Source organism: Thamnophis sirtalis, unplaced genomic scaffold (genome assembly GCF_051295495.1).
Source record: "Thamnophis sirtalis isolate CommonGarterSnake01/CBP01778 unplaced genomic scaffold, rThaSir2_p1.2 scaffold_3, whole genome shotgun sequence".
NCBI classification, from domain to species: domain Eukaryota; kingdom Metazoa; phylum Chordata; class Lepidosauria; order Squamata; family Natricidae; genus Thamnophis; species Thamnophis sirtalis.
Window position 1 is genome coordinate 172232748 of NW_028261383.1, and position 13408 is coordinate 172246155.

General features: G+C 40.1%; 1 protein-coding gene across 2 annotated transcripts in view; it reads right to left on the reverse strand.

The window, feature by feature from the left end:
* Window positions 1-12378, reverse strand: part of RAVER1 (ribonucleoprotein, PTB binding 1) — a 28728-nt gene extending 16350 nt beyond the window's left edge. For both annotated transcript variants that reach the window (XM_087710960.1, XM_087710959.1), the window contains exons 1-2: window positions 12124-12378; window positions 1699-1765 (exon numbers count right to left, since the gene is read on the reverse strand). In XM_087710960.1, coding sequence (XP_087567086.1) covers window positions 1699-1765; window positions 12124-12342 — 286 coding nt within the window. In that variant the 5' untranslated portion in view covers window positions 12343-12378. The remainder of the gene's footprint in view (window positions 1-1698; window positions 1766-12123) is intronic.
* Window positions 12379-13408: the final 1030 nt, after the last annotated feature.

A 13408-nucleotide genomic window follows, 5' to 3' on the forward strand; every position in this document is an offset into this window, starting at 1 on the left:
CCTAGTTCTTTATTTACACTTCTCCGTGATAATGAAAGTGAGGATAGGTAGTGTAAGGCAGTGTTTCTCAACCTTGGCAACTTGAAGATGTCTGGACTTCAACTCCCAGAATTCCCCAGCCAGCGAATGCCAAGAGCCAAGGTGGCGCAGTGGTTAAAAGCAGCACTGCAGGCTACTGCTAGATCAGCAGGTCAGCGGTTCAAATCTCACCGGCTCAGGGTTGACTCAGCCTTCCATCCTTCCGAGGTGGGTAAAATGAGGACCCAGATTGTTGGGGGCAATATGCTGACTCTCTGTAAACCGCTTAGAGAGGCCGGAAAGGCCTATGAAGCGGTATATAAGTCTAACTGCTATTGCTATTGCTATTTATTTTTATATCCCCACTCCCTTTTATTGTAAGCCGCCCTGAGTCTCTTTTGAGAGTGGGCGGCATACCAAATTTAATAAATAATAAATAAAAATAATAAATATTATACTGGATTTTAAAGGCACTTGAAAGCAAAAAGTCTCAAGGATCATGAAAATGGTTCCACCACAAAACCGCGGTCGACTAAAGCGCGCTCGACGAAACCGCGTACCTGACATCATCACAGCGCGACGAAAAAAGCACGCTGTGAGCGCTAAAGTTAAAATTAACCCCTAAATCTAAACCTAACCCCCCGAAACCTAACCCTAAACCTAACCCTAACCCTAAACCTAACCCTAAACCTAACGCTAACCCTTAACCTAACCCTAAACCTAACCCTAACGCTTAACCTAACCCTAACCCTTAACCTAACCCTAAACCTAACCCTTACCTTAACGTGAATCGGCTTGCTTTCAAAGCGCTTTTTAAAGCGCCCTTTTTTCTCCACGGTCGATGTTGTCGCGCTGCTGATGACGTCAGCGACGCGCTTTAATCGGGCGCGCTTTAGTGGACCGCGGTTTTGTCGTGCCACGCATGAAAATGCACTAAGACAAGGCTGTGCTCATCTTTCCGTGCCCTTTTCAGTAATGTATTTGCCATATTAAACATACCCAAAATACATTTCTAATACAACATTTTGTTTTCTATATATGTATGTATGTTGTTATTTTGGGAAGAAAATATTCATCAAGCAATTTTCAATCCATCTATAGGAAGGCAAAAACCGGGCTCTTTTAGAATGCTAACCTCAGAAACTGCATCTTAATGCAATGCAAGCAGCTGTGAGCTACTAATAGCTTGTTCCTACCCTATATCTCAATAAAGCATTAATCAGTTAATGCTCTTTACATCCGAGTAAAACTTTTTATCAGGAAAGGAATGCTTTCATGCTTTACAATGATCTAACTAATATATTGATGCAATGAAATAACTCAGCTTCAGAGAGGAAGAACAGTGCTTTCTAAATTTAGTGATAAAAAGTCATACAGAATACAAAACAACTTTACCACCATCACCCCATTTTAGGAAGAACTTAGCAGACAATATTTAAAAATGCTCTTCCACTACCATTCACTTATTTCTAACATAACATAAGTGCTCTTAAAACCATCTAGTGTAAATATTACTTAGAAAAGCTATTTAATCTGTGAATATTTTCCATGGAAAAACTGGAAGGATATTTATCAAGAATAGGGTATTCTGCCTTAGGGTGGAAAGATCCTGATATATTATTCATGACATTCCAACCCTCAATTCATAGCAAAGTACTTTATAAATACAATTTTACTCACCTGTTCCTTTGTATTTGTCCACAAAGCAATACTTAAGTGTGTAATCACTCAAAAGATCATGAATTTCCTGCATAAAATTAACAAAATAAATCATACTGAGGCAAAAACATGAAATTGTTTTTTTTTCAATCAAATGACTTCCTGTCATCACTCCACTCCCTTTTCAATAGTCTATAGAACAATGCCAAGTCAGAGCACTATTGCTAACATATTTATAGTAAATGTTAGAGAAAGATATCCATAATTTTGGCAGAAATTATGTGAAAGCATAATCAGTACTTTGAACAATTATTTCCAATTACATACAGATTTGAATAAACAATGATTAGCAAAGCACAGGGATTCAGGTAGTCATAAATGTGTTAATCATCTCTTGTTAAAGAGAGCACTCACCCAGGATAATTTTTTTTAAAAACTATTTGGAACAAAGTTGAAATTTGTGCATTTCACGACTGACTCAGCCATCAAATATACATTTGTTTTTAGGATTCTCAATGTTTGAAGCAAATAAACGCAATATTAAAGTAGTTATTTTAATTATTGTATTACTGTATTTTTCGGAATATAAGACTCACCTTTCTCCCCCCCCCAAAAAAAGAGAGTGAAAATCTGGGTGCGTCTTATACACTGAATAAAGCATCTTTGGCCAACCAAAACCCTGTCCCCTTTGCAAAAATGGACATGCAGAGGGTTTGGGACTCTTTACAAAGTGCTCCTGGGGGCTAGGGAAGGCAAAAATGAGCACAAAATGAACCAATTTTGCTCATTTTTGCCCTCTCCCCAGCCCCCAGGAGCACTCTACAAGCTTCCCAAACTCTGCACGCCTCCCCCCCCCCTTTTTTTTTTTTTTTTGCAAAAAAAGAGTCGTGCAGAGGGTTTGGGAGGCCTGCAGAGTGCAGAAACATTTTTTTTAATTTACCTCTTCCAAATCATGGTGGGTCTTATACTCCGGTGTGTCTTATAGTCAGAAAAATACGGTATAAGATAGCCTAACTACATATTAAACTCAAGTGCTATTTCCAAATTGACCAATATTTTATAATGATTTGACATTAAATATTACACAAATAAAATGCAACTGATCATGAATAAAATTAATGGGGTCAATTATTTCAAGTTTATTTTTACTGTGAAGGTACAACAGGAAATCACAAACCACTTCTGTATCATCATGAAACTGGAATTTGCTTTACATTTGCAGGAAACAACTGTTCGAATTAGTAGTTAAATAAAATCTATCCGTGTATTCTAGCCATGTCTATTCATTTTGATTATCTTCTTTGAATTATCTGGGTTATTGCAGAACTACTGTATTGAACGTGAGTTGCCTGGGCCCTCAGCCAAAGGATTCGTTATCTCAGTAATTGCACCATGGCAAACAGCCAAGCCTGTGTTCTGGTATATTCACAGGCCGGGGAGTCAGAACACCTATCTATGATAGGGTCAAATTTTGCCAACTAGTTGTTGAAATGGAATATTGGACAATTTATAAAATGAAGATTTCCCATAAAATTTGATTCTATTTTTTGACAATGAGAACCACTATATTATACAGAAATAAATATGATCCTCAAGACTGGGCAGAAATTAAAATAAGACTTTTTATAACAGAGTATGTATTGATCCTTTAAATTAAAAAATCTAAATACTGTTTTAGATATAAATTGTTACAGAATAGCAGAAAATTCTAATTTTACTTATTTTCGGTTTGTTTATCCTATTCTGAAGACTTAGTTTTAGTTCAGATTTAATTTCAAAGTTACGGGCTAATCTCTTCAGCTCAGATCTAGCCTAGTCATTAACATTAATAAATGTTCTGCATGTGATTAATTTTATACTGTATTTTTCAGAGTATAAGATGCACCAGAGTATAAGATGCACCAAGGTTTTGAAGAGGCAAATTAAAAAAAAAGTAGGTAGGTAGATAGAGGGAGAGATAAATACAGTAGATAGGTAGGTAGGGAGAGAGAGAATAGGTAGGTAGGTAGGTAGGTAGGTGGATAGAGAGGGAAAGAGAGAGAAATATAGTACATAGATAGGGAGGGGGGGAGAAATACAGTAGGTAGGTAGGGAGAGAGAGAGAGTAGGTAGGTAGGTAGATAGGTAGGTAGATGTTTCCAGGTATATTTATCCATTGTGCTAGAGAAGGAAATCGCTGACAACCTGCAGCACCTAAGATTTGTTTCTGCTGGCACAGCACTTGATCAATGTAATTCTCATCAATCACTCAAACTAAAAAGCTTTCTGAAAGGAAAAAATAAGGTTTTGCACTCTGCAAACTTTTCCAAAGAAAAGGCATGAATAGCCTTGGCGGGGGGGAGGGGGCTTGCAGAATGCTCGGGATGGGAACGAGCAAAAAATGACCCATTTTTCACAAAAATGGGCCCATTCTTTGTCAAAAAATTGCATGCATAGCCTTATGGAGGCTTATAGAGTGCTGCTGGGGGCTGGGGGGGGGGGAAGAGGACCATTTTGGCTCATTTCTGCCCTCCCCAGCCACCAGCAGCTCTCTAAAAACCTCCATAAGGCTATGCATGGCCATTTTGGTGAAGGGACGGGGCTTCGAGAGGCAAAAAAATGCTGTATTCAATGTATAAGACACACCCAGATTTTCAGCCTCTTTTTTGAGGAAAAAAGGTCTGTCTTATAATCTGAAAAATACGGTATTTTTTATTAATATTTGTTAATACATTTATAAGGCTGTACAATAATATCAACATCATCAAACAGCGGAACTGTAAATTGTTAATATTTCCCCTCTCCCATCTCTGTTTTGAAATCAAAAGCTGCTTCTCTGCATTGTCTAGAACCTGTAAATATCTCTAGTATGACTGTTGTGGAAGCTGTTTTTAGCTTATTTGGTTAGGGTTCAAAGAAATACAGTAATTCAGAACTACTTTAAAAAGCTACAAAAGCCACTTAGAGAGGAACCAAAGACAAAATGTTTACAATGTGCAGAAATGTTTTGGCTGGTAGACTGCTGCAAGCCATTCAGGCCAAAACCAGCTAAAACTGTTAGTCTTTTCAAGTATCATCGTTCAAAAGTTTTATTTCTTTTAAAACAAACATTTCATCATTCCTCAATCAGTAAGACATCGGAGTACAATTTTTTGTGTGTCAAAATAGTTCTAGTTTACCACCAAATTCTTGTCTAACTTTTCAAGTATCACAAGCTCTGTTTTTTAAAATTGCAGTGAATTCATAGAGCTTTTCATAGAAAGCTTGCCTATAGTAGACTCTTGATGCTTACTTTCTTAAAAAATAAAATTCTTTCTGATATGCAAGAAAAAAAGAATCCGTCAAATGCCTGCAGAACCTGCAGATATCCTTCATAGAGAGCAGAGAGGTTCGTGTCTACCTCCATCCTCCCTCTGGCCACAGATCACTGACACTTTACGACTGCCACAATAATTAATCGCTGCCTTGAATTTCTATTTATTTATATCCTGCTTATATTATTTTTATCAACAACTCAAGGCAGCAAACATATCTAACACTCCCTCCTCTTTCTTATTTTCCCCACAAATCCTCTGTGAAGTGAGTTGGGTTGAGAGAGTGCCAGTTACCCAGCCGGTTTTCATGCCTACCGCTGGACTAGAAATCACAGTCTCCTGGTTTCTAGGTCAGAGAATGTAGAAGAATTAAAGCCAGGGCAGAAAGCAACAAACTAGTACACTTTCCATTGAAAGACTGATTTGCCAGCTTTGAGTAGACAAAAAATTCCAGCATTTAAAGCAGACTCCAAGCCAAGGTAATCTATATTTTGCACCAAAGAGGAATATTTTTTTTTAAAAAAAATTATATCACTACAAATTAAGTGTGTACAGTATTCCCAATATTTTTTTATTTTCCCGCCCAGAGATTCCCTGGTCAATATCAACATAGTTTAGTTTACTTGCCCTTTTCCAACATGTCAAGGCAGACATATACAGAATTCTGCATAAATTACAGAAGGATATTCCACACTATAAAAATTCTTATCAAATTATATTCACTTCATCTTTTTGGTACCCTGTCTCCAAACCAATATTTGGAAGTTTAAATAAATTATCTTGGCTTTAACCAAGCATATAGGGGAGTTACCTGTTTCACATCTATTCACTGTTTTGTCTCAATTCTTGAATTTTGCTACTTCATTATTTAGCAAACATGGCTTTGATCAGGCATTCTGTTTTCACTGTGTTTTTCACCTGTTTTGGCTGCCAGAGACACTGCAGGCCAGTCCTTTGCTATTTCCAGGCCAGCACCACGGGCCACATTTAAGCACCCCATGAGCCGGATTCGGCCCGCAGGTCTTGAGTTTTACACCCCTTATCTATACTAACGACTCTTTTGAGAATTTCGGACTGAAACCTCTGCGTTAGATATGAAGCATTGGATCTTCTGGCACAAATCACAGCCCAAACGACACCTTTCTTCTTATTCTGAAAAGATCAGAACCATTCTTTAGAAGCCAACAGTTGAGACTGTTGGGATTATGGGATGGAGAGAAATGGATATACTTGTAGTGGTTTGATGACTGCCAGCCGGAGACAGGCTTTGAGGAACAGGAGGTCTCTGTTCTGACCTAGGCTTCTCGAGAAAGTATAAATCACACTCTTAGTCCCAAAAAACCCTCTTTATTTATACGGCTGTGAATTATGGTCATTCACAGCCTGTAATGATTCACAAATAGTCTATGAAGAACCCCACAGATGTCTGCTCAAGTTGCTACAGTCTTTCAGGGTAATGTTGAAAAGCATGCACTTTTATCTCCCTTGAAACTGTCAGAGACCTAGTTTTGCAAGGCCAAACTTAGCACAGAGTCAAACGGAACTGTTAACTTCTCAGAGCTTGAACCGACCTGCAAAGGCTCATCTCCATTTGCTCCTCTTTTATGTCTTGGGGGTGGGGTGGGGAATCATCTCCAAGCCTTACTCCTGAGTCTCCCCTTTTTTCTCAATTGTTCTTGCCTTGTTCTTGCACACAGTGGGAGCAGGCTCACACTATTCTTCTGCCTTGCTGATGTCAGACTCCGGAGGCAGCACATCACTACCAGATGGCCCTGGCCCCCTTCTCTGCCTCAGGCGCAGAGCCCTCGTCCAAGCCTTCCCCAGACTTCAGGACTGGCCCATGTTCCTCCCCAACCTCCTCGCTGTCCGACTCTGCTGGCGGCTCTGCAGGCCGCCGGTGGACCACAACAGCCTCAGAGCCAGATACAGAGCAGGGCCCATCTATTCATGTTCAGGCGGAGAGACAGCTATTTTCGGGGACTGAGCTCAGCGAGGAGGAGGAACAGCTGGGCCCTGTCCCAGATGCGCAAAGAAGTGAGGGGAGGAGAGCAACACAGGACTGACGGCCAGCTATCCAGGAAAACAAGGAGACGTTAACAAGCCCCTTGTATTCCTGCCTTTCCAAATAAAAGGGGGTTTATCTTATAGCAATTAGACTTATATACCGCTTCATAGGGCTTTCAGCCCTCTCTAAGCGGTTTACAGAATTAACATATCGCCCCCACAGTCTGGGTCCTCATTTCACCCACCTCGGAAGGATAGAAGGCTGAGTCAACCTTGAGCTGGTGAGATTAGAACCGCTGAACTGCAGATAGCAGTCAGCTGAAGTGGCCTGCAGTACTGCACCCTAACCACTGAGCCACCTCAGCACTGTGAGTGTTTGGGCTGCCCAGATTTAGAGATATCTTCACGAGTAGGCTGTTGAGTGGGGCTCGTGAAGGCTGGGTCAGAACAAGACTATACTTGACCAAACGGGTTCATTTTATCTGTGAGCAATATGTTTAATTAGTTCTCATAATATTTTCAGATTACCATTTTATTATCGCTTCTAAATATTTGCTCTATAAACTGCAGGTTTTGTGTCCGGTGGTACACATAATTAAAATCAAGATATGGTAACATCAAAGAGCTGTAATATCACAATTTCTCATCTTTCTGGTGACTGAATAGCTTGAACCTTGAAAAAACTAACAAGAGCCTATTATTAATTTGCCAAAGAAAACCTAGAACCCAAACATGACATTTCCACCTGTAGTTATAACCTTCAAATGTTGAAATCTAGGAAATCTGTCAAGTCCTATGACAGTATCTGGACTAATAACGAACAGCCCAAACTAATAACAGACTGCATGAAGAAGAATTAATGCTTTATTTAGAAAAGAAAGACATGCTTTCAATTACACAAATGCAGATTAAACAAGGATAGCTATCCTAAGTGCTATTCTGACATAAAAGATAAATATAATAAATAAATTAATAAATAAGCTTAACCCCCAGCGAGGGGGGGGGAGGGAGGTGGGAAAGGATGACGTCATACCAGCGCCCCCATTGGTCCTGGAGTTCCATGCCCAACTCGCGGGCAGCCGTTAGATGTGTTGCCCAATGAGAAGCTTGAGTGTGAATTAACCACTTCACGGCAGTGGTCTCCAACCTTGGCAACTTTTCCTGGTGCCCTACAACTGATCTAGTATGCAATCTACCTCAGGTTAAGTAAATATTTGTACATTAGAGGGTTTTTTTTACAACACAGGAGGAAAAAAAACTAGTGTTCTGGGCAGCCACATATTAATTCCAGTATAAAGGCCTCTCTAAGAGAGGGAAACAGAGTTCATCCAAAAGGAACAGAAAAGGAAAGTTACAGTCTTAATGCTCTACAGTATGTTAATATACCACACGCCATTCCAATCATTGATAAACTGCATTTCAATGGCAATTAACTGCAATCTCCCTCTTCACCAAAGAAAAAGATCCAAATATTAGGAGGTTAAGCAACAACACTGGAAGTATCCTGCAGGGTTCTAGTATCCCATCCTTCAAATAAACATAACAGTCATGATTTATTTTGCAGAATGATAAACATTACGGAGCCATAGTGGCTCAGTGATTAGAATACAGTATTGCAGGCTAATTCAGCTCACTGCCAGGAATTCAATCCTAACTGGCTGAGGGTTGACTCAGCTTTCCAGTCTTCTGAGGTCAGTAAAATGAGGACCCAGATTATTGGGGGCAATATGCTGACTCTGTAAATTGCAGAGAGAATTGTAAAGCACTAGGAAGCGGTATATAAGTCTAAGTGCTATTGCTATTGTCCCTCAGCCAACTTGGCTTGGTTTTTGCAATTATGCATGTAATAATGAGAATCTTACTGGAATTTACAACTTTTTAAAACATATGAACCTGAATGACATAACTTCAGAATGATAGAAATTCCTTCTTTTTGTTTTTCAGTACACAGACTACTATCTAATAACAGCTTTCCTGGATTTCTGGAATGTTTTATAAAGTAGCAGTAATGTCATGCTAAAGAAAAAAAATCTGGAAATTTTCTACTATACACAGTGTATAAATTATTGATTACCAGTAGTCCTCAATTTATAACCATTTGTTTAGAGAAAAAGTGACTTATGACTGTCACACTTACAGCCACTAAAACATTCCTATAGCCACTTGATCGAAGTTCATGGCCTGGCATGTTTTTATGATGGTTGCAGTGTCCTGAGGTCATGTGATCACCTTTTGTGATCTTCCAATAAACAAAGTCAATGTGGAAGCCAGATTCACTTAACAGCCATATTACTAACTTAACACCTGCAGTGATTAGGTTTAGGTTTATTAGATTTATATGCCGCCCTTCTCCCAAGGACTCAGGGCGGCGTACAACATTAAAAGAAACACATAATACAAAAGTTTAAAAAAAATACTTAACTGTGGCAGAAAGGATGTAAAATGAGGCAAAACTCACAACTGTCTTGCTTAGCAACAAAAAATTGGGGCTCAATTGTGATCATAAGTCAAGGTCTACCTGTACTACTGGTAGGATTGACTGAATGACTATATTTTACTAGATGATTCTATGGATCATAAAATCAAGACCTTATATCAACATGTCCTGCCATTATTAGAGGTTTCTTTGGAACATGGAAGAAATCTCTTCCCCAAGGAAGGCTACACTTATTGTCTCCTTAACATGTATTAAATGAGAAACAAGGCATTTTGGGTTATGTTCATCTGTACTTTGCTAGGTCTTGGACAGATTTCAATTTGTTTGATCACCAGTTTTCTTAGCTTTAAGCACACCACATGATTGCTTTAGCTTTTTTCAAATGCTTATTATTTGATGGAAAAGATAAATTATCCTGCCTCATGTGGATATTTTCCAGATATTTGGGCTTCAACATGATGACCATCTTCCTGTATGCTGTGATCTCTTCTAAGGAGGGAAATTCTAGGTTTGCTAATCTTTAAGCCAGTTTGCCTAACCATATTTTACTGACTGAAATACAGTTGATAACTTCTTAATATTCCCGAAGTCATAAACTATAAATCACTGCCTGGGTTCACATATATTATAAACCCAAACCAAACAAGCCATATTATTATCAGGATACATAAAAAGGGGTTATAAATTTGTTCTTGCTTGACAAGGTTGGGGGCCACCCTTTTGATCTCAACTGTTCCCATGATGTCCTAGCACTTGGCATTACAATTTCAGTTCAATGAAAGGACTAGGAATCTTCTGACACAACTGATCTCAAGAGTCTTTCTATTTGTTTCTCAATCAATCTGTTTCTTAAAACTCTAAGGCATACAATATTTGGTTATGACTGTCCTAATATAGGCTTTCAACTCTCCTTAGTTGAAAAGGGGAAAAAAAAGTTGTTAAAGGTAAAATTTTAACTGGCTGCTTGTGAGAATTCCACATAAATTGTATATTGAAATGTATAACCAAACATAAGTTATTAAAAGAGCACATCCATTTTATTTCCTGGCCACCGAAACACCACTTAAATTCTCTGGTTCTTTGTCAAAACGATCTGCTATAAATGTACTGCTTCCTTCTACACTATTCTATTTACCTTATTCTCTGTATGATTTTCTACTACTGTGTAATAAGTACTTTCACGTTTCATGTCTTTTGTTAAGATTGTCGCAACTGGTTTTATTGTACATACAGAAAAGCCTTCAGCAACATATAATATAGTGTGTTTCACAAGCACTTGTCTAGTAAATTCTTTACTTCCTTTTGTTTCTGATTTTAACTTCACTGTATGATCTCAGCTCATTCAAGTATCTATGAAAAGCAATGCAGTACATTTCTCTACCACTCTCTGGACTGCAGCAGTTAAACAGGTATGCTAAAACTATAGTCTATTGTTATCTTAAAAGCCAGCAGATTTATTATTTCAGAGTTACATGGACAAAAGGTCACACAGAAGATACATCACACGTTATTTAAGAGGATAGAGAGCCATAGAAAAGAAGAGAGAACTGGAAAAAAACAAAAACAAATACTAAGTATAATGAAGCAGCCATGGCTCTGAGTGGGTGTGCCACAGTTCATTTACAAAGTTCAACTAGATATAAAAGTGAGCAATATAGTTGCAATCACTGATCAGTGATTATTAGTAACTATAATTATAATCGAGTTTTGATTAATTCATACTTTTAGACTCTCAAATGCCATAATCAATTACATGTTGCACTGAACCATTCACAAATTTGCGTAGATATGTTTGCATGCATGCAGTAATTCAAGCCTGATCTGCAAACAGACTATCATATTGGAAAGAGCTAGGAAATTGATGGATCTAAGATTTGTGGATCACTGATTTTTATCATTGACACCTCAAGTACATGAAACACTAAATAGCTTTTATTAAAACCAAACTGAAAAGCAGGAAAGCAACACACACACATTTGCAACATGCTAAGAGGTAGTTTGTGTAGATATGTTTGCATGCATGCAGCAATTCAAGCCTGATCTGCAAAGAGACCATCATATTGGAAAGAACTAGGAAATTGATGGATCTAAGATTTGTGGATCACTGATTTTATCATTTTACACCTCAAGTACATGAAACACTAAATAGCTTTTATTAAAACCAAACTGAAAAGCAGGAAAGCAACACACACACATTTGCAACATGCTAAGAGGTAGTTTGTGTAGATATGTTTGCATGCATGCAGCAATTCAAGCCTGATCTGCAGACCATCATATTGGAAAGAACTAGGAAATGGATGGAGCTAAGATTTGTGGATCACTGATTTTATCATTTTACACCTCAACTACGTGAAACACTAAATGGCTTTTATTAAAACCAAACTGAAGAGAAAGCAGGAAAGCAACACACGCGCATTTGCAACATGCTAAGAGGTAAATGCATTTAATTTTTCAAAGACCAGACCCCCTGCCTTATCAGAAGCTGGAAGTTAAATACAGTAAAATTGAGTTGAGAGATCACAAAAACTGCTCCTGGGAAATAAGGAAGAGACGCAAAGGAGGAGGAAAAAATGTGTATTTTGTTTTCCGACAGTACGTGGCCACGGGAATCGGTGCCGTTTGCTTCCTTATTTTCCCACCTGCTCGTTGGCTCGGTTCCCTCTCTCTAACGTCCCTCCACCACGCCTAAAAACCCACCTTCCCTTCGGTTACCTGGTTGGCGACGTCGGCAGGCAGCCCGCGGATGAGCACCTTGCGTCGGTTACGGAATTGCCGGGCGCTGCTTTCCAGGCGGCTTGTTATTTCGGTCGGGTTCAAGGGCCGCAATACCTCTTCAGGGGCGTTGGCCGAGCCTGCCTCTGGGCCTGGGAGCGACCCCGAAGAGGCGGCTGCCTCATCGACTACCTCGCCAAAAGCCGCCACCGCCGCCATCTTGGGAAGCAACTGCCCCCCCTTTCCAGCTCCGCCACCTCATAAGCTTAACCCCCCCAGCGAGGGGGGTGGGAAAGGATGACGTCAGTCTCATACCAGCGCCCCCATTGGTTCCTGGAGTTCCACGCCCAACTCGCGGGCAGCCGTTAGATGGGTTGCCCAATGAGAAGCTTGAGTGTGAATTAACCACTTCAAGGCAGTGGGTCTCCAACCTTGGCAACTTTAAGACCTGTGGACTTCAACTCCCAGAGTTCCTCAGCCAGCATTGGTTCCTGGAGTTCCCCGCCCAACTCGCGGGCAGCCGTTAGATGGGTTGCCCAATGAGAAGCTTGAGTGTGAATTAACCACTTCACGGCAGTGGGTCTCCAACCTTGGCAACTTTAAGACCTGTGGACTTCAACTCCCAGAGTTCCTCAGCCAGCATTGGTTCCTGGAGTTCCCCGCCCAACTCGCGGGCAGCCGTTAGATGGGTTGCCCAATGAGAAGCTTGAGTGTGAATTAACCACTTCACGGCAGTGGGTCTCCAACCTTGGCAACTTTAAGACCTGTGGACTTCAACTCCCAGAGTTCCTCAGCCAGCATTGGTTCCTGGAGTTCCCCGCCCAACTCGCGGGCAGCCGTTAGATGGGTTGCCCAATGAGAAGCTTGAGTGTGAATTAACCACTTCACGGCAGTGGGTCTCCAACCTTGGCAACTTTTAAGACTTGTGGACTTCAACTCCCAGAGTTCCTCAGCCAGCAAAGCTGGCTGAGGAACTCTGGGAGTTGAAGTCCACAAGTCTTAAAAGTTGCCAAGGTCCACGGGACTGAGTTAAAAAAGGCCGAGGCTCAGTCCTGAGGCGTGTTGGCTGCTTAGCAGATTTTGATTGAAATCTGGGCAGCAACAGCAAAAGGGGTTCAGAGAAATAACAGTGCGGGAGGATTGCGTGGAAGTGAAAAGGGAAAAAAAAGAAATAGTCGCTCGTGTTAGGACAATTTTATGCATCATCAAAGTTGCCTGGGTGGTCAGCCGTCTTCGTTTTTTAAATGAGAACCACCGAGGCTGCTGTTAACACGCCACCAGAGTA